This window comes from Thermothielavioides terrestris, chromosome 1 (assembly GCF_000226115.1).
Source record: "Thermothielavioides terrestris NRRL 8126 chromosome 1, complete sequence".
Classification (NCBI taxonomy): Eukaryota; Fungi; Ascomycota; class Sordariomycetes; order Sordariales; family Chaetomiaceae; genus Thermothielavioides; species Thermothielavioides terrestris.
Genome location: NC_016457.1, coordinates 4208917 through 4235613, shown reverse-complemented (window position 1 = coordinate 4235613; position 26697 = coordinate 4208917). Strand labels below are relative to the sequence as shown.

At 54.6% G+C, this 26697-nt stretch overlaps 7 protein-coding genes across 7 annotated transcripts; 5 read left to right on the top strand and 2 right to left on the bottom strand.

The window, feature by feature from the left end:
* Positions 1-6232: 6232 nt before the first annotated feature.
* On the top strand, positions 6233-7352 carry THITE_2108344 (uncharacterized protein). Its single transcript, XM_003649585.1, has one exon. It carries the CDS (start codon positions 6372-6374, stop codon positions 7170-7172), a length of 801 nt encoding a protein of 266 aa, XP_003649633.1. The 5' UTR covers positions 6233-6371; the 3' UTR covers positions 7173-7352.
* Positions 7353-8152: 800 nt separating this feature from the next.
* On the top strand, positions 8153-13491 carry THITE_2108342 (uncharacterized protein). Its single transcript, XM_003649584.1, has 2 exons — positions 8153-13362; positions 13460-13491. Exon 1 carries the CDS (start codon positions 8278-8280, stop codon positions 13360-13362), a length of 5085 nt encoding a protein of 1694 aa, XP_003649632.1. The 5' UTR covers positions 8153-8277; the 3' UTR covers positions 13460-13491.
* Positions 13492-15514: 2023 nt separating this feature from the next.
* On the top strand, positions 15515-17639 carry THITE_2108335 (uncharacterized protein). The gene is made up of 4 exons (XM_003649583.1): positions 15515-15617; positions 15801-15848; positions 16183-16337; positions 16403-17639. The coding sequence occupies exons 1-4, from the start codon at positions 15615-15617 to the stop codon at positions 17295-17297; spliced, it is 1101 nt and encodes a 366-aa protein (XP_003649631.1). The 5' UTR covers positions 15515-15614; the 3' UTR covers positions 17298-17639.
* Positions 17585-19920, bottom strand: THITE_70334 (uncharacterized protein; the record flags this gene model as incomplete). Its single annotated transcript, XM_003649582.1, has 2 exons — positions 17585-18818; positions 18880-19920. The coding sequence occupies 2 exons, from the start codon at positions 19915-19917 to the stop codon at positions 17913-17915; spliced, it is 1944 nt and encodes a 647-aa protein (XP_003649630.1). The 3' UTR covers positions 17585-17912.
* A 1698-nt stretch (positions 19921-21618) lies between these two features.
* THITE_2062646 (uncharacterized protein) lies at positions 21619-22508 on the bottom strand (the record flags this gene model as incomplete). Its single annotated transcript, XM_003649581.1, has 2 exons — positions 22110-22508; positions 21619-22022 (listed from the first exon to the last, which is right to left on the bottom strand). Coding segments are annotated over exons 1-2 (642 nt in total), but the record flags the coding sequence as incomplete, so codon positions are not given.
* A 1355-nt stretch (positions 22509-23863) lies between these two features.
* On the top strand, positions 23864-24414 carry THITE_17836 (uncharacterized protein; the record flags this gene model as incomplete). The annotated part of the gene is made up of 2 exons (XM_003649580.1): positions 23864-24301; positions 24346-24414. Coding segments are annotated over 2 exons (507 nt in total), but the record flags the coding sequence as incomplete, so codon positions are not given.
* Positions 24415-25395: 981 nt separating this feature from the next.
* On the top strand, positions 25396-26673 carry THITE_2108330 (uncharacterized protein). Its single transcript, XM_003649579.1, has 2 exons — positions 25396-26071; positions 26143-26673. Exons 1-2 carry the CDS (start codon positions 25540-25542, stop codon positions 26496-26498), a joined length of 888 nt encoding a protein of 295 aa, XP_003649627.1. The 5' UTR covers positions 25396-25539; the 3' UTR covers positions 26499-26673.
* Positions 26674-26697: the final 24 nt, after the last annotated feature.

The following is a 26697-nucleotide window of genomic DNA, read 5'->3' as shown; positions in this document are numbered from 1 at the left end:
CTACTTGATATGTACTATCTTTATTCGTCTAGAGGGACACTGTATTCCTTTGGGAGCTATCTCGTATGCCTAGTCCTGGGTGTGGTGGGGTAGGTTGGTGTAGAGGTTTTGCACTATTTCAATAACTATCAGTGCTAGGATCCTAGATCGATTAGCGTAATATAAGCTAGGTAGGCTAGCCTAGTAGGTACGCTAATTAGTATAATATAGGTCTAGATTCAGATAAAGTAGTTAGCTAATATACTATATTGCTATAAGGCGTCGATAGCTCTAGCGAATTTTACAAAGATGCTAGGGTCTAAGACGAAACATCGTTTATAAGTTACATAGAGTCTCCTAAAATAGTATAAACTAGGCTATATATATCGAATGCAGTTAATACGCCAAGGCTAGTATACTGAACAGTGGTCTAAACTGAACTAGAGCTCGTAGCGGTAGACGATATAGCTATTAAAGCGGTTGCTATAGTCAATGCTATAAAGGCTATCTCCTAGGAATAGGCGATATAATCGCTATCGTCAATATCCTCGATTTAGCTAATAGGGTAGCGCTTTAGAATAGTGAGAACTCCCTTAGTTGGGTTTTTAAGAGCTACTACTTTAGGGGTCTTAGCGTTGACAATAGCGTTTAGAATAGTAGAATAACGAGTATTGAACATTATAGACTAGTCTATTAAAAGAGGTTTATAATCTATAGCGACGAACGCTTCTTGCTTAGGCTATAAGGTAACGGCATATATAGTCTTAACCTTACGTATATAGGGGAACGTCTAGGTATATATAGCGAATAGTATATCGAATCCTCTTAGGATACTATATAGGCTAGCGACCTTCGTACTATAATCGATAGAGGCCTAATATAGATCTAGGAAGTTAACTCCTAATAGGAGGTTGGCGAATAGCTTATCTACTACTTAAGCGGACCGAATAAACTTAAGGAGTACTAGGCTAGTAGCGGTAACGCCTAGTAGGTAAATGACGAAGGTCGCCTACTAGGTAGGCAAAGTCTTTTTGATACTATGAATTTGGCTATTGTAGTGCTTAATCGAGTACTCGAAGGTACTTAGGAAGGTCTTATCGACGATTGAATGGCTAGTACCCAGATTAAGGTAAACTTCTAGGTCTTCGTAGTTAGGCTAAGTATAGGCCTTAATATATAAGTAGGTGTAGGCGCTATATAGGCTATTAATACTTAGGTTAGCCGTTTTAGGGGCCTCTTATACCTCTAGGTCGGTAGCGAAGTCTATAGCTAGACTAGAGCCTTTGGTAAGTAGGATATTGTCCTCTAAGGCGTCCTTAGTAGTAGCGATAACACGCTCTAAGCACTTAATAGTGCTAGAAGCGGCTATTGAACAGGTTTTTAGGTACTTGAAGAGCTAGTTCTAGGAATCGAACAAAGTATCGTAGTATTTGTAGGTTCGCTAGCCTAGGTTGGCCTAATTAGCTCGATAGTGGCGAATGCTTTTAGGAACGATTATCTTGCTATAAGTGCGAATGTATATATTGGTGGTAGGTACTATATTGAAGGTCTAATAACATTTGTAATAGGTTAGCTTCGAATTATAAGCTATATAGGCGATATCTAACTCGTCGATACCGTTGGAAGCAGATGACTTGCGGTTAGTATTAGTATTGTCGTCGGCTTCTAAATCGGATAACGTCTTCGAATTAGCGTTGTCGATAAGGTACGTTTAGTCTTAGGCTCGATCGTTATACTTAGAATTGTAGTTATCTAGGCAGTATTTGCTACCTTGGTCACGATCTCGGTTATAGTAGTTATTGTCGTAGTTCTAGTGATCGTCGCTATAGCGATCAGTGCATCTAAAGAGCTTTTTATTAGACTTAGTATTACTAGAAATAGTAGACTTACTAATAAGCGAAGACTTCTTTAACTCTAGGAACTTATTATAAACTATAGTAATAAGTGTAGGCTATACTTCTATAATCTTATATATATAGCGTACTAGAGTATACTTTGTCTTAGGCTATAGAAGAAAAGATATAATAGTCGAATCTAAACGGTTATAGATAGTGCCTATAGCGTTATACTAGTTTGAATTATTATAATTGATCTAGCCTACTATATATATAAAACGTAACTTCTTCTAAAAGAAGTTTATTAGGGCGTTAAGGTTCTCTACAATATACCTAATAGTTAACCGTCCTCGGTTAAACTTGTCGATAGCTATTTAGCGATCTATTATAAAACGCTTTACTAATTGATTAAAGACTATATAAAGGCCTACTTAACGCTACTATAAACGCTCCTATATAATAACTTCGCTATTCTACTAGAGGAGGGCTTAGCTAGTGAGAACTATAGGTAGGAGGTATAGGATTTGCTAGGCTACGTTGTAGCTAGTATTAGGGTCCTCTAAAAAAGTTGATAAACGTTAAATAAAGCAATAGATATCGGTAAAAATCACATTTTTACTATCTATAATAATGTTTATATTGTTAAGGTCCTTATAACTAGGATTAAAAGTACTAATATCGTTACGTTTAATCTTAAAGGTAGAGATGGATCAGCTACCTTTAGTGCCTACGGTATTATAGGAATGCTTCTAGTAATCGTAGTTTAGAGGAGGTAGAAAAGGTAGACGGTTGTTTAAACGGTTATTTAGATAGTGCCTACCGTCGCTATTATCTAAGTCGCTTAGGTCGTTTAGATTATAGCCGCTAGCGCTAGAGGGCTACTTAAAAAGCGATGTAGCTTAGTGTTGGCTATCCTAAGGCGGCTCGCCTTAGCGAAGGTCGCCTTAAGGCGACTCGGTATAGTATAGGTCGCTAAGAGGCGATATAGCCTAGCGCTAGCCGCCTAAGCGCAAATTGTTAGAGTATATAATATAGGCCTAATGTACTAGCGGTATACTTATAGCTAGGTTATAGGCTATACCGATATTGACGCCTTTTAGAGAGATAGGAAAGGCGGTCTATATATAAGGTCGAGTAGGCTAGACTAGAGGAGGCGTATAAAGGCTCTCTATTAGAGAAGCTACTATTGCTACTGAGCAGTGGCTCTAAATAGAAGGGGTATACAACTATAGTTCTATAGTTGATATAGAAGTAGCTAGCAAAGGCTCCTTAGCTAGAACAGGATTAGCCGATCGGTCCTTAGTAGCTAGCTAGGCAATAACGTCGTTGATCTTATTTAGCCGATCGTTAATATATTATATATATCGAGCAAAGAGCTTATCCTAGTACTAAACTTGTTAAACGATTTCTCTAGTCTAGGTGATAGCTATCTAGAGTTGATTTATAAGCTCTAGCAAGTCCTTAAAGCAGTTATAAAAGCTTATTAACCTATCGAGTATAAGTCGAATCTTAGTAACATTAGCTCGAAGTTGATTAACTATAGCGATAGTATCCTTGAGTAGAGCGGTATATTCGTCTATAGTTTAGCTAAGCCACTTAATAAAAGGCTAATTAGTGTTAACCTTAATATACTCTAGGAGGTTTAGAATATCTTCCGCTTCTTTAAGGTCGCTCTAAGCGTCTTCGAAAGATAGCTTATTGCCTAATTGTATATTGTTAAGATCCTTTTGGCCAAGATCGATATAAGTTGGATCCTTTGGAACTAGCGGCTCTAGAGCCAAGGAAATAAATCCTTTATACAAAGAGTATATCATCTCTTTAATCTTCTTAGATATAGTAGTATCGCGTTTAGAGAGCTATTTAGCTAGCGAGGAAGTATAAGAACAAGTATTGTAGCTATAATCAGCTATCTTAACTATTGCCTTAGTTTAAATCGTAGAAGCTAGGTCGAATAGGCGTATTATTGACATACTGATAGTTGACGAAGGCCTAATAAAAGGTTCGTCGTTAGGCTAGAGAGAAAGGGCGTTCCAATCGCTATCGGCTATCGCCGCTATATAAAAAGAACTAGGTAGTTGATTAGCTACTACTGTTAGCAATACTATTGGCGATCGCTACTATATAGACTAATCGATCGATAGCTAAAGATCGTAATCGCTATCGGTAGAACTACTATACGATCGAGGCTCTTCGACTAAACCGTCGTTCGAAGGTAGGACTAGGTGCCTTCAACGCTGTCGACCTCGTCAAGTCGCTATACGAAGAAAGCGGGGGTTCAACTGGCTACTACTATTGGCAAAGCTGCTATATAGGCTAGTCGATTAATAACGAAAAGAATAATTAGGTTAATGATCTTAAAGTTGTAGCTACCACTTAATATAGAGAAGTGCCGTAGATACGTAGAATAACAAGATGTAGATTGATGATACTAGTGGATCGAAGATCTAGGCGGTAGTACATTAAGAAATATATGTCTGTAGGGCAGAACATATATGTGTATACCGCCTGCCTGAATGGGCCTAGCGTTGCAAAGTCTGCAACGCGGGGCGTAGAGCACCTTTATCTAATCTACGTACACAGACATATAGGTCACATAACCCCCCTGTTCTTCTTGCCCTATATCATTTAGGTTCTCTATTATTTAAGCTATCTAAGTAAGAAAGTCCTATATAGTGAAAGCAGCTTAGATATCTATAGCTCTAGCTACTTGTCTAGAGGGTCTAGCTCCTTGTTTATATAGTAGGCTTAGTATCTCTTAGAATAGTAAAGAGATATTAGAATCGACTAAACTGTCTATACGTTCTATTTTAAGGTTCTAAATAATTGTACTTAGTTTAGGAAGCTTAGATAGATACTAGGATAGTTAGCTAAGCGTCTATAGTAGTAGCTAGGGAACTTGGTTAAAAGCGCTAATTAGCTAAGCTATTAGAAATAATAGATCTTCCTCTTTAAATTATTAGTTCTAAGGTAGTAGATCTTATAATCCTTTTAGTAATCTTTAATAGCGTTTACTAAGATTATAGCTATTAACGATATAGGTTTTATATCTTTATTAAAGAATAATTAATATATCTTAGGGCTTTAGTTGCTTTTAAAAGGTTAAGCTTAGTAAAGTTATTAGCTAGTTCTTAGTTGGATTATATTTAGTTCTTATCGATATTTCTAGCGATATAGCTAGTCCTAGTTACTAATCGTTGATCTCCTAAGGCTTTAGGGTCTTTAGCGGTCCTTAACTCTCTAGTACTAATGTCTTTAGCATTTCTTAGGTTAAGTCCTTAGTCTCTAAAGCAGCGTCTTCGATCCTAGGGTCTAGGATAAAGTTCTTATTAATAGCTATTTAGACTTTATACCTAATAGTTATAAAATAGATATAAGGAATATAATTATTAAATATCTAAGAGGGAGGATACTCTAAGATATATAGTTTTTAAATATATTGTTATATATAATTGTCTTCTTCTAGTACTATCTTAAAGGATACTATAGCTTCTAAGTACTTAAGTTTCTATAGGCTAATACTAGTAACCTATTGAATATTGTAGATAACTCTAAAGTCCTTAATAAACTTAAGTGTCTATTATATATCTCTATAGACGTTTATATTTATAAGGCTTAACTTTATCTAGTTCCTAGCGCCTTAAAGATACCTAGGGCTAGGTTAACAATAGTAGTAAAGCGAACTAGTTCGTTATATAGTGCTTTTCCTAAAGCTTACTCCTTTAAAAAGGAGTATTATCTACCTTAGACGTTGCTCTATACAACTTATTAGGTATAACTTGTAATATCTTCTAAGCCGAACTTAGTTCCCTTCGAAGAGAAGTAAATAGGTTTAAATCGTTAGTAGGCACTACTTATTATATATAGATGGTCCTTAGTAACTATCTAGCGGTAAACGTATAAGGGTAAGAAAGATCAATGCCTCTTAGCCTCGTCAGCTAATGAGGCGGTACTCCTAAATACTAGTATATATTATAAAAGTATATTGATGTAGTCTATCTTCCTACGAAGGGGTTCTAGGTAAGGTTCCTTTTTAAAGGAACGCTCGTTACCCTTGACCGCGGTGCGGTTATAGGTGCCCTTGCCACAGTTGCGTGTGACATCTGCAGTGTAGTTCGAAGTGCGGTTTGGAGCGCGAATGTGGGCGTGATAATGCGGGTGGACGCGAATGTAGGGAAAAATGTATGGTGGAGTGTCCCCCAATTTTGTGCTGTCCTATGATTTTGTCCCCCCCTCTCCGTAGGAGAGGGGGCAACTAAAACTAGGTGCAAGTGGAGCCCCCTGGTACACCAGTTGCACGTTAGAGCTTCTGCTCGCTGTGGCAGGGGTTCCTGCATGGAACAGTGGGGCGGAAGCTTGGCAACTGCAGTCGGATCTGTCGCCTTGATCTTACTGGCTGCCGACCAACAAGCTCGTAACACTGATATTCTCAACTCTCATCCAAGGTTCGCTCTCCACCGGCGCCTTACATTTGCAGACGCGGCGCCGCACTAATCCGTACCATTTTCCTTTCGCTGACATCGGTGCTACGAACTACGACGCAATCAAAAACAGACAGCCATGGACCTCCTCTCGACCGTCCGCAAAACGGGTTCGCGCGGCGGCGTCAACTTCAGCTGGGACGATGTCGCCACCTCGCAGTACCGCGAGAACTACTTAGGCCACAGTCTCAAGGCGCCTGTCGGGCGATGGGCCAAAGGGCGCGACCTAAACTGGTATGCAAAAGCCGACCCGACGGCCGCCGATTCGGGGGAGACGGCGGAGGAGAAGGCTGCGCGAGAGCGCCGCGAGGAGATCCGCAAGATCAAGGAGGCCGAAGAAGAAGCGATATCCCGGGCGCTCGGCTTGCCCATCAAACCGCGCAGCGCAACAGGAGCCAATGCTGTGGAGGTGGACAGCTCGAAAGTGCCAACCCGCAACACCGAAGACGAAGATTCGAAGAATGTGGCACCAGCGACGGAATCACGCAGCAGGCACAGGGACTCGAACCGACCCAGAGACTCAGACCGGCACAGGAGGAGGCACAGGAGCAGGGATCGCGACCGGGACAGATATCGGGATCGTAGCCGGAGCCGGCAAAGGAGGCGGGAGAGCTTAGATGACAGAGAGAAAGAGTACCGTCAGCGGAGGAGGAGCCTTAGCCCAGATTACGACCGCCGTCGACAGGAAAGACGGCGAGACGAGCGACGCAGCCGGAGTCGCAGTCGGAGTCGCAGCCGTGAACGAAGTCACTGGAGGGACGACCGACGGCGGAGTAGGAGCAGGAGCGTGGACAGAGCTGGTAGCATGAGGGCCGATGGCAGACGGCGGAGCAGGAGCAGGAGTAGGACGAGGCGCCATGACCGGGACTACAGGAGATAGCCCCACACCAGAGCATATCTTCTGCCGGTTAACTACTTCGAATCGAGTTCGCCAGTTCTTGTTTGGTCATACAAGGTTCCGGGGTTTGAATTGTTATTTTTCGTGACTGACCAGGGTCCTGGACGCAGCTAAGGAGCCACTTACGTAAGTCTCTCCCAACAAGTCACTTTTCTCGCAGTTTCTATGGCGAAGTGACCTCCATCCTCTGGTGCATAGGCCACACCCGTAGTTCCAAGTGGTCTTGCAAATTGCTGATACAACACCTACCAAGAGAGCTAAATCCAAAGACCTTCCGCGCGACGAGAGGATCAAGATCTAAGACTTTTATCTATACGGAAGATTCACTTTTACCCAGATCGTCAAGTTCACTGGGTTCACGGCCCGGCAAGTCCAATACGCCTGTACTCCAGGTGGTTGCAGATGTGCAGAAAGGCTGAGGGCAGTACAATAAAACACTGCTCTGTGCGGCTAAATAGCCCCTGAAAAGTGTAGCAACCCCCCTGGTTCAACTAGTGGCTTGGCCGTACCGAGCTAACAAAACAAACCCCGGAACCTTGTATGAGTGCGGGAACACTCGAGACGTGACAATGAACCAAGTGGGTTTCGAACAACTCGCAACCCGTCATCGCATGCATTTCAATGCGCTGCTCTTCCTCCGCAACGTCGACTTCGTTCCGCACTCCGCAGTTACCTGTAGTTACTGTCATTACAGTGTTCAAGCTCAACATGTGCAGGCAGCTAATTGGCCAACAAGTGATAAGATAAGGCTGAGTGGACAAGGGGGGTGGCGGTCTGCCTTCGCAACACCGCAGGGCCAAGCCTCCAACCGTCAGGGTTCTTGCGCTAGGCTGACAGCCCGCTGACGTCTCGCCCTCTTCCGAAACACTTCCCGCATTGCCGTTTCCCTCTCGGGGTGCGAAGAGATGTGAGGCACCGCGTGCCATCCCGCCGATTTTCACGAAAACTTCGACTAGGCGGTCGACTCCGATTTCATTCTGTCTTCTCTTGCGCCGAGTCGCCGAGCGAACCTTCATCCTTCGGACCTGCCGACCTGACCTGGCGGGCCTGACCTGCCGTACATAGAGGTACACACAGCACTCGCATCATGGATTATGCGCGCTTGCGCGCTGCCGCCCTCAGCGGCGAGGATGAAGAAGCGGTTACCGTCGATACCCGGGCGCTCATTGACAAGGTCTTGGCTCGGTACTCCGGAGAGTGGACGACCCTGAGGGAGCTTATTCAGAATGCCGCAGATGCCCAGGCGACCACAGTAAGGGTCAAGTGGGAGACGCTGCCTTCAACCCAAGTCCCGCTTCCCGCGACCACCAGCCGTTCCGAGCTCATCAAGCATGTCATTTCCCACCACACCCTGCGGCGGCTTGTCGTCCAGAACAATGGCCAGCCCTTCAGCCAGACAGACTGGGCCAGACTGAAGAAAATTGCCGAGGGCAATCCGGACGAGACAAAAATCGGCGCATTTGGTGTTGGGTTCTACAGCGTCTTTGCCGACTGCGAAGAGCCTTTTGTCAGCTCCGGTAACGAGGCCATGGCCTTCTACTGGAAGGGAAATGCCTTGTTCACAAGGAAAGTGACTCTTCCGCCGGACGAGGGAAGCCCAGATACCACATTTGTTCTCGACTACAGGAGTACCACAACGCCGGTCCCGAACCTGTTGTCTGTCAGTCAATTTCTTTGTACCAGCCTGACTTTTGTCGCTCTTGAGAGCATTGAGTTCTGGATCGACGACTGGAAGATCCTGGCGCTGCACAAGAAATCGTCCCCCAGCCTGAGCGTCCCCATTCCGCGAGACCTGGAGACGAGGACCAAGGAGGGGCTGATGAAGCTTGCCACAGCGGACCGCACCAGCACGCAGATAGATGCCGCATTCATGAGCGTCGTTGGCTGGAAGCCACAGACCGCCGCAGCTGCAAAGTCTGCCGAGTCATCGTACTATAGCTCGGAGCTACCTTCGTTGAAGAAGTTCTTCTCGAGACTGACTTCGGGCTCGTCCCATTCTGGGCCTCGCGGCAGGGCGGCCAAAGAAGAGAAGGCGGCTCGGGAGGCAATAGCGGAAGACCTCACCGCGACTTCGACCTCATCCATCTTCCTTCGCGTGACCTCGGCGCACATTGCCACACACGTCTCCTCTTCCTTCGCTGCTGAGTTGGAGCGGGCTACCAAGAAGCCCCCGCCAAAAATGACGAAGATCTCCATCTTAACCTCTTCCTACGACGAAACCGTCGCCTCGGAGACATCCTCGTCAAGCCAGGCCGCGAAGATAGCAGATGTTTTTGCCTCCGTGCTGCCAAGCAAGAAGCCCGGGGGCCGTATCTTTATCGGCTTTCCAACAACACAAACGACCGGCGCCGGGATGCACATCTCTGCTCCCTCAGTCATCCCCACGGTCGAACGCGAGGCCATCGATTTGAACGCCCGCTGGGTGCGCACTTGGAACATGGAGATGCTTCGAGCCGCCGGTATCATGTCCCGACTTGCTTTCACCAACGAAATGACGGACTTGAATGACAAACTCGAGAGAATGTCCCAGTCTGGCACCAAGAAGGGATCGACCATCTCGTTAGACGATGTGCGGAACTGCATTCCCGAGGCCTTGCATATCTTGAAGACGTATACCTTCCAAGACTCGACGCCGAGTGCGCACGTGGCTCAGATCATTGAAGAAGCCTTCTGGACGGCCTACAAACGCCCGTCCATCGAGGTGTTCTCCTCCAGGGGCGTGTTGCCGACAACGAAGGTGCGGATCTCGTCGGATGAGATCGCCAAATTCGTCGGAGGGATTCCGGTTGTTCTGAAGGAGATGAAGGAGGATCCTTTCATCAAGAAGTTGATCGACTTCGCGTTGATCAAAGACATAACAGTCGACGACATCTGGCAGGAACTTGGTGCCAAGGCGCTGGATAAGGACCAGCTTCACCACTTCCTTCAGTGGATCACCAGGGGAGCTTTCGACGGAGAGCTTGACCGCCCGAGCGTTCAGCGGCTATTGGATGTTGCGGTTGCCACCATAACGGATGGCGGCGATTCAGGCGGTATCATTGCCCTGGGGACGATCAAGAATTACCTAACAAACAAGATCCCGGCGACACTCCCAATCCCACCCACCACCCTCCCGATAGCGTTCACGGCCGGCATCCCTGAGGCCCGATTGCAGGCTCTGGGCTGGGATCCTTTGGGCATTGTGCCCTGGCTTAGGTTCCTGATCGAGTCTGCGCCAGGGAGAGCGGACGAGCAGAATCTTACAAAATCGGACAAGTTTGCGCTTCAGGTCCTGACGGTTCTCTCAAAGAATTGGGACAATCTGAGTGCAAGCTCCAAGACATCGGTGGTATCGGCACTGCAGAATGTCACCATTATGCCAACCAAGGCGGGCATGAAGAAGCCGGGCGAGTCCTTCTTCCCCTCCGTCAAACTGTTCGACGATTTGCCGACTCTCGAGGGCTGTGCAAACCTGAAGGACAAGTTCCTGACCGCCTTGGGTGTCCGAAAGACTGTTGATCTGGAGACCATCTTTACCAGGCTGCTGAGCCCGTCTCCCGCTGCTGGTGACGGCGTGCGTGCGAAATGGAGTCATGTCGAGTTGATCAAGTATCTCGCTTCGGTCAAGGACGATATTCCGGCTGCCGACATGAAGAAGCTCCGGGAATCACCACTATGCCCTGCCGAGGCCGGTTCTCGCGGGATGGAGCCCACGAAAGGCACAACGCGCTTATACAGGGTCTCGGAACTCTACGAGCCCAAGGACTCATTGCGGGTCTTGGGGTTGCCCATCCTCCAGTGGCCGGGGCCACCAGGGAGTTTCAGGAACACGAGCGCGGAGGCTCGATTCCTTTTCGGCCTCGGTCTACGGCCGTATCCGTCGGTGCCGGAACTTGTTGACATGATGGCTTCGCCGGACGACAACCTCCGAAAGAATGCGATGTCCTATTTCATTGCCAACCATCACCTCAACGGATACTCGTCCTTCGACTTGTCAACAACCGACAAGGCTATTCTTCCGATTGAAGGCGACGAGAAACAACTCGTCCGGCCATCTGCCTGCTACACGGACGAGAGGGCGTCCGTGCTTGGATACAACATTCTCAGGAGAGACTTGCACCAGCATGCTCTCAAGTTCGGCGTTGCCCGCGATCCCCCGATTTCGGGGTGCGTGGCGCGGCTTGTTGCGAGGCCGCCTCCCGACCGCAACCAGGCGGTCACCCTGTTTGGGTATTTCTCTACTCGCCTGAGCGACCTGGACCACAACAACCTGGTCAAGCTGCGGGATGCGGCGATCGTCCCTGTCGTGAGAACGCAGGATCGTCGACCCGCGACCAATGAGAAGTCCGGGTCGCAGCTGGTTCACGTCCGGCCTCCTCATTGCTATCTGGGAAGCTCGTCAACCTATAAGGACATTTTCGACTTTGTCGACTTTGGGCCCGACGCAAACACCTTCTTATTCAAGTGTGGCGCGAAGAGCGAGCCCACAAAGCACGAGATTGCTCAGCTAGCCTGCAGTGAGCCGGCGCGGCTGCTGAGCACCTTGCAGAGTCCGGAAAAGTACCTCAATCTCCTCAAGTCGATCGCCGAAGACATCGTGACCCTTAAGAGGGATAAAGAGCTCTTCAAGAAGATGAGGACATCGGCCTGGCTGCTTGGTTCCCGGGAATTGTCCTCGGGGAAGAACAAGGAATCAGAGTCAATCGAGGAGGATGAGGCACCCATCAAGCACTATCAGCTCGCAAGCGCTGAAGACATTGTGGTGCTTGACGATTACATCAGTTACCGGCTGTTCAAGGAAGCGCTACTGTGCGCTCCCGAGGACGACTTGCTTGAGGCCTTCTACATGAGCCTCGGGTCCCACACGCTAGGCAGCAGGGTGAAGGAGGATCTGTGGGTAGGACATCGCACCGCGAACCAAGATGGCGCCGAATGGTTGCGCAAGCACGTCCTCGAGCGCTCGAAGCTCTTCTTGCACGAGTACTCCAAGGACAAGAGGGACTCGGTCAAGCATGACACGCGGTGGCTCGAGAAGAACTTGCAAGTCGTGTCGGTAAGCTCGTTGGGCCTGCGGCGGTCTCTCAAGGGGCACGCCAAGTCGCACCAAGAGAAGCGGTCGGCGGCCAGCTCCAACACAGCCAACGGATGGACCCTGTACGTCGCCGCTGAGGGCAAGCCCGATATGTACCAAGTCGGGCAGGCCATCTGCCAGCTCCTGCTGAACCGCCCCAACCAGCATGCGTACTTTTTCTTCGAGCCGTTTTTGAAGCTCGGCTTGCTCGACTTGCGAGCGCGCGGCTACAACGTGGATCGCATCCTGCGGGCTAAGGCGGCCGAGGCGCGGCTCGCCGAAGAGGAGCGGCGTAAGGCGCTGGAAGCGGAGCAGCGGAAGATCCAGGAGCTGGAGAGGCAGTGGGCGGCACAGACGAGCGCAGCAGACGTGCAAACGCCCGAACGGGATCGTGTGCGCATGCCCGGCGGCTTTGACGACTCACCAGGGAGCGAGCCACCCGCGTCTCCCCCACCGCAACAGCGGCAACGTCCCAAGAGGGGCGGCGGGGGTCTCTTCTCGACCCTCTCCCGCCGCCTCGGTTTCGACACAAGCGAGGACTCCCTGGCCGCACCACCGTCCGAAATCGACCAATTCCTCCCCGCTCCCGAACAACCCACATCCCAACCCACGGGCGGCAAACCCGCCGCGGGCGCCGTCGACGACGGCCGCGTCACCTCACCGGCCGCAGTCCAACAGAACCTGCTCAACGCGATCAAGTCGACGCGCGCACACGACTCGGCCACGCTCTTCTCCCCGCCGCAGCAGACCGAGGTGAAGGAGCAGGCGACCTACTGCGACGCGACGCCGGCGCAGAACATCACCTTCGCGGCCGAGGCGCCGCGCGGCATGCGCGTGTTCACGGCTAAGGACCTGTCGGTCGCGCCGGGCCAGTTCGTGGCCGCGCACGTGCGGGGCATCGCCGCGTTCGAGGCGCTGCTGAGGGACGTCGGCGACGTGTACGGCCTCGGCGCGAAGGCGCTGCATATCTTTTACGACGAGAAGGGCGGCACGATCGCGTTCAATAGCGGCGGGAGTGTGTTTTGTAACCTGCGGTTTTTCGAGCAGTTGCATTTGAGGGGAGTTGCGGAAGGCGCCGCCGGCCCGGAGGCGAGGGTGGAGGCGGTGACTTGGTGGTGGTGAGTGCTTTTCCCGGCTGCTACCTACTGACTTAATATCAAAGCTGCTTCTATTTTTGTGTGACAGAAGGAAAGATGAAGCTGACGCGTGCTGGGGCTAGGGTCGTCGTTGCCCACGAGCTGGCGCACAACCTGGTTGGGCCGCATGGGTCGGAGCACAGCTACTACACGTGAGTGGTTGCCATTCTTAACACCCCCGCCGCTCCGTTTCCCGCATAAAGTTGGCAGGCTGACAAGAAGACAGCGAGTCATTTATCCAGCAGTACTTCCCCAAGATGATGGCCAAGGCGACGGCCTTGATGAACGGAGTTGGCTCTAGCTCTGGCTCCGCAGTTGCGTCGGGCGGCGCGGGTCCTGCGGGGGCCCGCACGCCGCAGGAACTACCGCCGCCGTATAGCCTATGACTGGTTGGGCAGATATGGGGGTAGATGTGCTTGTGGCTAGAGAGTAGAGGTATAGAGGCGTGCGGGTGTGAGTTGCCGGGTGGGCAACGGAGCAATGTGAGGCATTCTGGGAACAGCATGTATGTTGGTTTTGTGGAGTTCGACGGAGCGTGCATATTGTCGGGTTTACGGTAGGAGTATGGCGATATATAGAGGCCACACTGGGATGTGCTGTATGTACGTGGGGCCATAGACATGCCATCTTGTAATGAAACCTCTCTTCTTTCCTACGAGCGGGATCTTGGTCTACGGTAATGTTCGGAGTCGCGGAGTCGCGTAGTCGCGATTTGGGGCTTCCTCGCTCTGGGCTTTTGTCGACCGTACATGGATCACTGATCAACAGCGGCCCAGCCTCGGATCGTTTCCTCCCAAGTGATTCAGTCTCCAGGGGAGCGGCCCTTCCTTGAGATTCAAGGCATAGAAGTCCGCGTCAACCAACCCTTTGAATGATCCGATCTAGCACACTGCTAAACGTGAGTATGCCGATGGGGCCTGCATAGACAACAGATGCCCCAGGAATTCGTGGCCCTGTTGGGGAGCATCAGTAGCGAAGAGCCATCCATTGACAACCCAGCGAAGTCAGCTACTCTCGCAGTGGATTCAGCATCTGGGCGAACATTCGCGCACGCCAAGTGCCCGTGGATGATGCCGCCCCCAGCCGCTCGCCCGGGCGTCGCAACACGACGCTCGCAGCCTCGCTTCCACAGCAACGGCTGCCCCGCTCAATGCAGCGGGGCACTCTCGCTGCCTTGAAGAATGCCGAGCCATCGCCGAATTACAACCGTCTCACTTCCGGAGCAGGGAACAATCCATCAGACGCCGGCCAACAAGTACCGAAGGGGCCAAAGCCTGGGTTAATGAGCGACCGCAGCTTGCACCGCGTGCAATTGGCTGTTGGCTGGCGGTTTTAGCCTCCCGCGTGAGGGGGAAGTGGCCATCCGCATGCTCAGCCCCAGAGAGGAGAGAGGGGTCAATCAGTTCAGGACACTTGACGATCAGTTCAGGACACTTTACGGAGTACTCCACGCCTGAGTCCACGCCCGGTGCTGCCTGAATCGTTGTGGAAGCGGCCATCGAGGTGCCTTCCCGAACATACATACCTGCGTGAGCGCAAGTGCACTATGCCTCTTCCCTGCCCTTCACGGCCAGCTGCGTCTGCCGGCGAAACCGCACTCCTCTACTCCGAAGTGCTGGGAATTCAGCACTGCATGCTGTGATCCAATGACGAATTGTTCCCACACGACCCCTCACTTGCTACCACACCATGTCCTGTGTCCTGTTCCCAGGACTGGGGATGCAACCGATCAACGGTGCAACGCATGGCAAAGCAGGAAGCAACGAGCCTGCGGGCGCCAATGAGGTTCCCCAGCCTGCCGAGCCTGCACGAGTGGGAAACCACACTCCACTCGTTCGGCATTGGTCGACCTGGTCGTTTGTATCACTCTCCGAACACCTTCCCAGCCTCGGGAGCCAGTGGATTGCCGGGCGATGATCGGTTTCCACAGACGGTACGCCGCAGACCTGAACAAAGGGGGGGCAAGGTGCACATAAATATGCCCGAGACCTCTGCTCCCAGACTGGAATAAGCCCCATCCGTTCGTCTCTCTTCGTTCACTTTCCAAGTTCATAAGGTATCTCCTTCCTCCCACCCCTGTGAACTGTGCCTTCCTCTGAAGTCACCTTGCATTTGTCCCGCTTTGAATGATACTAACCTCCGGCGCTCGGTTCCAGCGGCTATAAAGCATCCTGATCCCGCCGTCTCCTTTTCGCATCGCCCAGATCTCAACAATTTCCACGCTCACGATCTGTCACAATGGTACTTACTGCTCGCTCTGCCTCTTTGCTTTTTGCTGCCACGCGCTCCTGCTCATGGCGGGCTGCTCCGCGCGCTCGAACTCTCGCCCCGGGATCCAGCACCCTCCTGAGCAGGAGCACGTTCCGGGCCTCGAGATTCGGTCCGCAATTGTCCAGCCGGCAGCTAACCACTCAACGCGAAAAGGTCAAAGTTCTGGCTGTTCTGTACGACGGCGGCAAGCACGCCCAGGAGGTAAGGTCCTTCCTCCCTCGCCCCAGAAAAAAAAAACATCCCCCAAACCCACTGCTCCTGTGCCACTTGTCGAAGTTGGTGAGAGTGGAACACGGTTGCCGGATGGATGCGGGGTACCGTGGAGCAAGGATGCGTTGGGGCCTGCAGGCTGCAACGGTGGTTCGGAGTCTTCGGGGAAGTGGGGACAAATACGCGATTACGGGGCAGCTCCTCCGTCTTGGCCGCACGTTCGTCGCAGCACGGCACGGCACGGGCGGTGTGGGGCTTCCGGCGTTTCGAGAGTAGCCGGTTAGCCAACGGAGCTTTGGGCTAACCGCTGCGATGCATCACGCAGGTGCCCGGCCTCCTCGGAACCACCGAAAATGAGCTCGGTCTCCGTAAGTGGCTCGAGGACCAGGGCCACACCCTGGTGACCACCTCGGACAAGGATGGCGAGAACTCGACCTTTGACCGGGAGCTGGTCGACGCCGAGGTCATCATCACCACCCCGTGAGTCGCCCTGGGTTCTCAAAAGGAGAAAACATGCTGGACAGTCGTGTACTGAGATCGCCCAGCTTCCACCCCGGCTACCTGACCGCCGAGCGCCTGGCCAGGGCCAAGAAGCTCAAGTTGTGCATCACGGCCGGCGTCGGCTCCGACCACGTCGACCTCGACGCGGCCAACAAGACCAACGGCGGCATCACGGTCGCCGAAGTCACCGGCTCCAACGTGGTCTCGGTCGCCGAGCACGTCGTCATGACCATCCTGGTGCTGGTGCGCAACTTCGTGCCCGCGCACGAGATGATCGAGGCCGGCCGGTGGGACGTGGCCGAGGCGGCCAAGAACGAGTTCGACCTCGAGGGCAAGGTGGTCGGCACCGTGGCCGCCGGTCGCATCGGCGAGCGCGTGCTGCGCCGCCTCAAGCCTTTCGACTGCAAGGAGCTGCTCTACTATGACTACCAGCCGATGTCGCCCGAGAAGGAAAAGGAGATCGGCTGCCGCCGCGTCGAGAGCCTCGAGGAGATGGTCGCCCAGTGCGACGTCGTCACCATCAACTGCCCGCTGCACGAGAAGACGCGCGGCCTGTTCAACAAGGACCTGATCGCCAAGATGAAGCCCGGCTCGTGGCTCGTCAACACGGCCCGCGGCGCCATCGTCGTCAAGGAGGACGTCGCCGAGGCCCTCCGCACCGGCCACCTGCGCGGCTACGGCGGCGACGTCTGGTTCCCCCAGCCCGCCCCGGCCGACCACCCCCTGCGCACCGCCAAGAACCCCTTCGGCGGCGGCAACGCCATGGTGCCCCACATGTCGGGCACCTCGCTCGACGCCCAGAAGCGCTACGCCGCCGGTACCAAGGCCATCCTGGAGAGCTACCTGTCGGGCCGCTTCGACTACCGCCCGGAGGACCTGATTGTGCACAACGGCGATTACGCCACCAAGGCGTACGGCCAGAGGCAGACGCGGTCGTAGGCTGATGAATTTGCGTAGGCTGGTGAATTTGGTGGGTGGGAAGGTTTCTATTTTTCCTGCGCTTCCGTTCGGAATTAGGAACGAAGGGCCGAGGAGGATCAAATTGTGTATAATCACCGCCGGCATGTGCCCGCTGAGAATGCGCAGCGTGTGCTGGATGCGTATTTTGGTTAGTTATGAGTTATGAAGGAATAGGAACTAGTTACCAAGTCCAAACGCCCTTATGTCCGGAGCAGCAGGCTGGGTGGTATTTGCCCGGTTGTAAGGCGGCTTGTGTCTGCGAGATTCAGACAACCAACCAGTGAGGTTGCGAATATATAATTATGTCTCGACGCTGTATCGTCTCGCGTCTGTCTGATGTTGAGCATGGTATATACTATACAGGGGGCTCGGACAGGCACTGCGGCCCCAGTCCGGCCTATTCCCCGAACTCACCTGCTCAACAAGCGGTTTGGGTATATGTAGGAGAAACCCCTCGATGATCAGGGCAAAGTAATGCGGTAGTCATATCCAGCTTCCCGAAGCCAAATACCTCGCCGCCCCCTTGCACCAGGAGCCATGATTGAAGTCAAGAATCACCCACGGAATGCATTCCTTCCCTTCCCCCATTCATTTCTACCTCCTCCGTCTCCAGAACATCCACCACCTCCGCTTCCCCTCCTCCCCCTCCCCCGTCCCTTCCCTCTTGATGGCAAGCACGGCCCTGCCCCTGCCGCGCCTGACCCGCCAGAAATAGACCGGCACGCCGGCGACGACAAAGCCGACGACGATGAGGGTCTGCAGGGGCTGGGCGAAGACGGCGCGGCTGAGCAGGAACAGGCTGACGCAGCAGAAGACGATCGGGGTGGTGATCCAGGCGCGGTAGGGGCGCTCGAGGTGGGGCTCGCGCACGCGCAGCACGATCAGGCCGAGCACGGTGAGGAAGTAGAAGGTGTACCCCGCGACGCCGTAGAAGGTGACGAGCGTGCCGAACTCGCCGACCGCGATGTAGCCCGCCGTCAGCGCCGCGTTGAGCAGCAGCGCCGGCACCGGCGTGAAGAACAGGCCCGTGTCCTCGTCGCCGACGAGCGAGCCCAGCTTGCGCCGGAGCCAGGACCGCGTGCGGAGGGTGTTCGGGAGGGAGGAGGAAGCGGGGTGGTGGAGGTGATGGGGGTCGTGGTGCGCGTCGGGGAGGCCCCCGCCGCTGCTGGTGAGGCCCAGGCGGCCGAAGACAGACGGGATGTAGCCTTCTTTGCCGGCTACGTAGACGAGGCGGCTGCTGGTGAAGGTGGAGCTGTTGAGCGCGCCGAAGCAGGAGGCCGACACGATCAGGGCGAGGATGAGCGAGCCGGCGGTGCCGAAGACTTTGGCGCCGAACATGACGGCGACCGTGTTGGACGAGTTGATGGTTTCGAGCGGGAGGACGAAGAAGTAGGCGATGTTGGCGAGGAGATAGCTTGCGATGACGAGCGGCATGGCGGTGTGGATGACGCGCGGCAGGTCGCGCGAGGGGTTACGGAACTCGCCAACTACGTAGTTGGTCTGCGCAGCAGAGGTCAGTGAACGGGATGGAGCAGAGCTTATAAGAGCAGGTAAAACCCACATTATCCCACCCATCAAACGCCCACAAGCCAGCGTATAACGCCACCGCCCACGCCGAGGCATCCACCTTGGTGCCTTCAAACCATGAATGGTTCTTCCAGTCCAGACTCGCCGTGCCCGACGACGAGTATCCCGTGGCCGCAACCACAATCCCAGTAATCGTAACACCGAGCAAGGCAACAAACTTCAGAAACATGAGCATGTCGTTGATGCGCGTCCCCAGACGCGTCGAGACACAGTTCAGAAACGTCACCGTCACCAGGCCCACCAACGCAACCGACTTGTTGATCCACGGGTTGACCGTCTCGGCCTCGGCCCCGATCGCCGCCCGCACCAGGTACTCGCCCATGATGATGGCGATGATGGCCGCGCTGCCGGGTTTCAGCACCAGCACGGCCACCCACGTGAACAGAAACCCGGCCAGCTCCCCGAGTATCTTGGACAGATACACCTGCGGCCCCCCGTTGAGCGGTATGGCGCCGCCGAGCTCCGCATAGCTCGCAGCGCCCGTCCAGGCCAGGATGCCCGCGACCACCCAGATGATGAGCGCGGCGCCCGGCGACCCCACGTTCGAGTTCACCTGGCTCGGCGACGAGAAGATGCCCGACCCGATGATCAGCCCGACGATCAGCGACAGCCCGTTCAGGTACGTCAGCGTCTTGTGCTTCTCGAGCGAGGCGCCGGCCAGCCCGCCGTGGGCGAGGCCGGCCGAGGTGGGCGCGCCGAGCGGCGCGTACCCGCCGGCCGTGCTCGACAGCGGGAAGAGGTTGGCGGCGAACTCGAAGGTGGACGAGACCGAGAAGGAGCGGCCGTGGTATGCGGGCCGCCGGCTGGGGCTGCCGCTGTTGCTGCCGGGCGCGGCAGGGTTGGCGTCGTCGAGCGGGTCGTCGCGCTCGAGCGAGGCGCGTCGCGACGAGGATATGCTCGGCCGCGAGTCGGTCTCGGTGGTTGCGGCGCCCTGGCTGGAGCTCGCCAGCGAGGCGAGTTCGAGAGAGTCACGCGCACCCCCTGGGGGGAGGTTGGAGTAGAGCGCCGGCATGGCGGGTCGGAGCCGTGGGTGTGCCACGGGGTTGACGGTCGTTGGCTCGACGTCGTTGGCTCGTAGGTATGTGATTATGTCTCCGGTACTGTGAAGACCGTGCTGGTAAGTGGACGACGAGGAGCGGAAGAGGTGCGGGCAAAGCCGGCTTGCTTGTTGGTTCGGGTTCGAGGGTTCGGTTGGTCGAGACGGAGGCTCGAGACGACGACACTGACGTCTTCCGGGCTGATTACAAGGAATGTAATGTCAATTAAACGTAAAGCCGCCGTCAAACGCCAAGCTGCTAGGGTATCATAAAAAAGTGCGGCCGGGTCGAAGAAAAGAGACGGGGAAAAGGAGTTGTCAGTCTATGGACCTCGTTACGTTACCGGGCGTTGGTTGACGGCCGGAAAGGGGCAGCGAACATTGACGGTTGGGCAAACGAAACGAGCGCCAAGACTTTGAGTGGTCTGTGCGGGGACGTCCCCACTCCGGTCAAAGTGCCGTCTTGGCCGAGATCTGAGATCCTTTCCGATCTCCCTTTCAGTAATTGAAACCAGCAGCGGGCTAAGAGAAGAGGTGTGTTTCTCAAGTCTGAGGAAACTCGCTATCACAACCACTCCCTCTGAGCTCCTGTTTTTCTCGCCTTGGGATTTCGGCTCCCACGTTGGCGATGCGATTCATACGGAACAATCCGGTAGGATTACGCAAATTACTGCAGAACAACAAGAAGAAGAACAGGGGAAATCAGCTAAAATCGTTGATGCTGCGCTTTCTAGGTAACAGCAGGGATGATTTAAACCTTCGTTAGCTCCGTGCACAGCAACTTTGATTCTCAGTTCCGGCATTGATTGAGCTAACTAAGGTACGGGCTACCGATGGGCTAGCCCCGACAAGCCACGCAGCAACCCCCGTCACCGCCTGCCTGTTTCACTAAACAGCTGCTTTGGGTGAAGCGCTGCGCAGACTTCTGGCAACTGTTGGGCACTGAATTCATCTGTTTCTCCCGAGTCACGCCGCACTGTGGCAGGGATAACGGAGTGCTAGGAAGTGACGGGATGATCTTTGCGTTGTGGCCTAGACATTTACAATCCGACACCCGTCTCAACTGCCTTTGTTGAAAAAACCAGTCCTGTGCACCATGATTCAAATATTCTCAACTGATCAACGCTCAACTCATGCAAAAGGTGTCGTCGCCAAGAGTGAGAGACTCGACGAGGGATCGGAAGCGGAGCGAAACGAGCAGCTATCAAACCAGGACAGACTGTTGGACAAACCAAAAATTTCACCGTCGAGACGACGCTCTTCGGCCCTCTCCATCATACGGTCGCTGAAAGCACTCCCAATCGTCACGCATTTGAACCCCTGGTCAACATAGTCAAGAAGTAAGCACATACAACCCGACACCATGACCCGCAGAAGGTCCAAAATTCAAACAAGATCGCTCGACCGTTGCACACCGTCGTCCCCTCCTCACCAGTCCAGCTCCCTCGGGCCATCCCTCTCCGGCGGCACCCAGTCGTCCGGCAAGCCGAAGAACTGGCGGATCTTGGGCAGGTACGGGGAGCCGGGCGGGCAGAACTTGAAGCGCTCGAGGTTGGGCAGGTCGTCGTCGCCCGGGCGGTAGTACTGGTAGCACGGGTCGTGCTTCTCGGTGAAGGCCATGACGCGGTTCCAGTCGCGGCAGGTGCGCTCCTGGCCGTCGCCCGGGTAGCGGCCGTCGGGCGGGTCGCCGTTGGGCGGCACGTAGCGCAGCGTGTCGTCGGCGTGGCACATGACCTCGACGCGCAGGCTGTCGAGGCAGTGCAGCACGTGCGCGTACGAGATGGTCTGCTCCTTGCCGCGCCGGTACTGCTGGATCGAGATGTACAGGATGCGCACGCAGTGCAGCAGGTGGTGCGCGTTGACGATGTAAATGCCCTTGTTCTTGCTGTCCCACGGCCACGGCGCCGACTCCGGCAGGCCCATCGCCGCCGCCTCGTCCTTGCGCAGCGCGATGATGCCCTGCTCCCAGGGGATCTGCGTGTCCCAGAGCCTGTCGATCTCGGCGTCCGTCGCCTTCTTGGACGCGTTGCTGAACTCCGTGTTCCACCAGATGGTGTGCGGCTGGTTGTACTCGAGCTGCACTGGAGAGCGCGAAAGGGACATAACGTCAGCGCTTTGTTTTTTCTTTTTTGCTGTCTGTGCTGAGTGCTCGGTTCGGGGGAACTCACTGTACGGCGTCCGGACGGACTTCATGGCTATGCTCTTCCCCGTGTCAAGGCCCCAGAGGAAGCCGGCCCCGCCGCAGACGATTGTCAGCAACACGGCCAGCCCGCCCCAGAGCCATCGAGAACGAGTGCTCTGGAAATACGTTGGCCATTGTCCTTCAGGGGGCTGCGACGAGTCATGCGATGTCTCGTCGTCGTCACGGTTCTCAAGCAGACGGTATTTCGACTCGTCACGCCCCATGGCTGCTGAGAGACCGAGGGGTATGTACACAGCAGACCGTGGGCAGGTAGGACTTAGGGTGAGGCCAGGAAGTCAGTGGGAACTAGGACACACAGAAAGATATCTGGAATACTCGATAAAAATCAAAGGCGAGCCTGCGGTTGGACTACCGTGTAAGCGCCCACCCTCCGGCTTCCTACGCCTGGACGGCACTGGACAGCACAGGACCTGGAGCAGACAGACTTTAAGTCGGTAGGCCCAGATGACGACAACTGCGTCCAGCTGGAGGGATTTTTTCCTATCTTTCGTGCCATTTTCTCTCCCCATTCCCCGCTCCGTGATGTGACCTTTTCGCTGCTCTTGTTCATGACCTCTGCTTGGCATGGCCAGTCACCAATTTGCATAGCGGTTCGCTGCGCGTGTGCGGTTCAGCAAATGCCCCGATCCAACCCCATCAGGGCGGTATCTGGCTGCTCCCGCCCCCAAGGGTGTTTCAATCAACTGCAGGAAGCAGGCGATGCGGAGGGTACTCACTTTGTAATATTTCCTTGTGTATCCGTAAGCAATCTCAACCCGTTTTCGTCGAAACCCCCGAGGAGGGGTTGCATCCCCCGCCGCAGTGTACTACTCTATTACGCCGGTCTTTCCTGCGCCTTCTTGTAACCCTCCATTGCGAACTGTTGCGGCCCTCCAGCTTCCAGAACCCGAGCGAGCCTCACAGCCTCGCTCATCGGCCGGTTGTTTGTCCATCCAGGGGGTTGCGGCGGTCTAGCCCCGGTCCCCCACAAGTGAAGTACATATGCCGCGACGCTGCGGCCTTGCCCGACCTCACAATGCAACCTCTATATTTGAGGAGTTGCATCGTCTTCAGGAATGCGCGGCGGACCTCTGGGTCCGGCGAGGAGGAAGGATTCTGGGATCGGGCCTTGAGTGCTTGCAGGACCGGCGGCTGGACTGCCTTCCTGCGCCACATTTCGTGCTTCAGGACTTGCCAGCTGAAGCGCCCGGCTCTGTCTTGTCCCACCCCGTGAGCGCTGCCATAGTGTGGCACATGCTGCTGTGCCTTTTCTGAAGGTTTCGTGTGAGGGCTTCTGGCAGCTGGCGGAGAGCGGCTAGACTCGCTTCCGCTCAGCACGTCAGCAAGTCAGCATGTCTACCCACCTGCCTATATAACAACCTCCAAGGACTTGCCGCCTGGGATCTTCCGCGGCGACAAGCGACCAGACAACGGCCTGCATGCCGCTTGGACTCCATTGCATTACTGTGTATCTCTCTCTCGTCGTTCTCCTTGCACCGCGGTGAGACCATGGCTACTATGCAGTGGAAGCCCCTCCCCTTTCCCTTCGTCACACCCGGCGAGGTCTTCTCGGTCGGCCTGGTCTTCCCCCTCGTCTGCATCGGCCTGGCGGGGGCTCGGCTCTATGTCCGCCGCCTGCAGAGGCAGCGGCTGGGGCCGGACGACTGGACGGCCGTGCTGGGCATCCCGTTCCTGATCGGCATGGGCGCGTGCCTGATGACGGGCGAGCGTATGGGCATCATGGGATACCCGATGCCGGTCCCCGTGGGCACCGATCCGACCAAGGCGTACGGCCTCTTCAACGAAGCCTACATGACCGAGGCCAAGCTGGAGTTCGCCTTCCAGTTCCTCCAGTGCTTCGAATTCGGCCTCATCAAGGCCAGCATCATCCTGTTCTGCCGGCGCATCTTCGTCAGCCGCCGTGGGACCCTCATGGACTGGTGTTCCGCCATCCTTTTGGCCATTGTCGTCCTCTGGTCCGTCGGCTTCCTCTTTGCCCTCATCTTCGGATGCGGCAAAAATGTAGCCCTTCACTGGGCTCCTCTCCAGGTGCTCGAGGAGTCGGGCTGCGACGGCATCACCCCCGAGAAGGCGAACTTGTATTCCGACCCGATCCTGGACTTGCTTATCCTGGTGCTTCCTTTCCCTTCGGTGCGTCGTCCACAAGCTACGATATGCGTGCGCACTGGCTATGCATCCTTTGCTGACATCGGGACGCACAGATCTGGCGCCTCAACATGTCCACGGGCAAGAAGCTAGCCGTCACTGCCGTCTTCCTGGTCGGCATCATGTCGCTCGCCGCCAGCGTGACACGCCTGGCAATGCACATTACCGTGCTCAACCAGGGATACGGCGCCGGATACGACATTAACCGTATGCTATGCTGCTTTCTTATCATCAGTCTCATTATGCTAACGAACTGGCTCCTCACAGAGGCCGTGACGACCCTGTTTTACTGGTCCATGGTGGAGGGAGGCACGTCTGCCATGGTGGCGAACCTGCCGACGCTCAACTTCCTCTTCCGCGACCGCATGCTCTGGCAGCGGCTCGGGCAGAGCTCGGCCTGGTCGAGCATCTTCCGGCCCTTCACGTCGTCCAAGGGCAGCGCGTCGACCAGCAACTTCCGGCGCACGGATCCCGGGACCGAGTCGTCCCACCACCCGAGCATGGAGGACGCGGACCACCACGGCCTCCATGCTTATCCGCCTCGCGTCTACATGGGCCCGAGCGAGTCGCAGAAGGACCTCCTGCACATGAAGCTGGCCAGCATGCAGAACGGCCATGTGCGCGTCAAAGTCAACGACTCGGTGGTCTGAGATCAAATCATGTATTTTTTTTTTTTTTTTTTATTTGTATGTATCTGTAGGGTACGTAGCTACCGTTGTTTACTTGGGCGATAGCCGTTTGTGTATGAGTGTACGGGGAATTGTCGAATTTCCTGTGCAAGACATGCTGCGTGAGGGAAGCGAAAGGGGAGTAGGCAGATGCAATGGTATCCTTGTTCTGTATCGTTCGTCTGATGTATACCCTACCTGCCATCACACCCTTTTTGACAGCCGGGTGAGGTGATTTTACCACACCAGGTAACTGCCTAGTTCAAAACGGCCGCCAGAAGAATAAAAAGACACCGGAAAAAGCGAAGATGAAGACGGCGAAACAACCGGCGTGCGGGGAGTTGGGATTCACCCCCTTACCGAGCACCCCTTGATCACCCGGATGCTAAGCAGAGGTGACCTGCATGCGGCGTAGTGAACCATGGAAGCTACGCCGCGCAAACGAGGTACCCACGTGTATAAAGCAGGCCTCGCTGACCAGCTGTCGGATGCGGCGCAACACCTTCGTTCTCGGCAACGCACCACGGCATCACACTCCTCCTCCGCTGGTCCGCTTCATCCCTCCCCGTCGCTCGTGACAAAATGGCCCCCACCAGCAGCACGGTCTCGCAGGCGCAGCCACCATTGGACCACGAACCAGACTTCCACTGCGAGCGAATCGACGTCAATGACGACAAGGAGTGGGATGAACTCTTCAAGACCTACTGGGATGCGTGGAAAGATCCGCCGCAGGTGACCGGCCTGCTGACCTTCCCCTGGCTGGGCGAGGGGGGCCCCCGGGAGGCGGCTGCCTACGAGGCGGCAAAGCGGGGGTACCAGGCGGAAGCGCGGGCCAACCCGAACCAGCACTGGATCAAGATCGAGGACCGCGCCCTCCCGGGCCCTCACCGCATCGTCGGCGGCGGCGCGTACACCACCTATCCCGACGGGGCCTTTCCCGACTACGCGAAGAAAGTCGCCGCGCCGGCCCAGGACGACGAAGAGCGCCTGCCGGACATTAGCCTGCCGGGACTGGGGTACCCTGCAGGATCGGAGCGCGACTCTCTGATGCGCCAGCTCTACGCGCAGATGTTGAGCTGGCGGCCCCGGGTGATGCACAACCGGCCCCATTCATGCAAGTCCCACCCAGCACCTTCCCCTTCCGTCGGCGCCTTGTCTAACACGCCTCCACTGTTCTTGCCGCAGACGGCCACGCCCTGTGGATCATGCCCGCGTACCGCCACCTCGGCGCCGGGGCGGCCCTCCTGGATTTCTGGCTGGCCGACGTGGACCGGCTGGGCCTCGAGAGCTACCTCGAGGGCAGCGTGGTGGCGACGTCGCTGTACCTCGAGAAGGGCTTCGTGCTGCTCGAGCGGCCCGTCATGGTCTTCCGGTACTTCCCCAAGAACAAATCCGACTCGCCATCTGCCGAGTGGCCGCATCTCGTCCGCCGGCTGCACGCCGAGCCGATCGCGATCATGTGGCGCCCGGCCGGCGGCGCCTACGAGGAGGGGAAGACGGTGCTGCCGTGGGTGGGTAAGCCCCGCAGGGCGAAGCTATAATTAGGATTAGGTGGTATCTTTCTGCATGCAGTGTAAATTACATACCGCAAGCACTACTCTGCCTGGCTCTTTCCGCAGCGTGTAACTATTCCATAAACTGCTTGATTGTCCGTTGCAAAGTTCATCAGCGCAGTCCCGGAATCTCGCATGCTCGACAAGTGTCACACTCTCCTTTCCTTGCTCATCCCCGCTTCTGGAT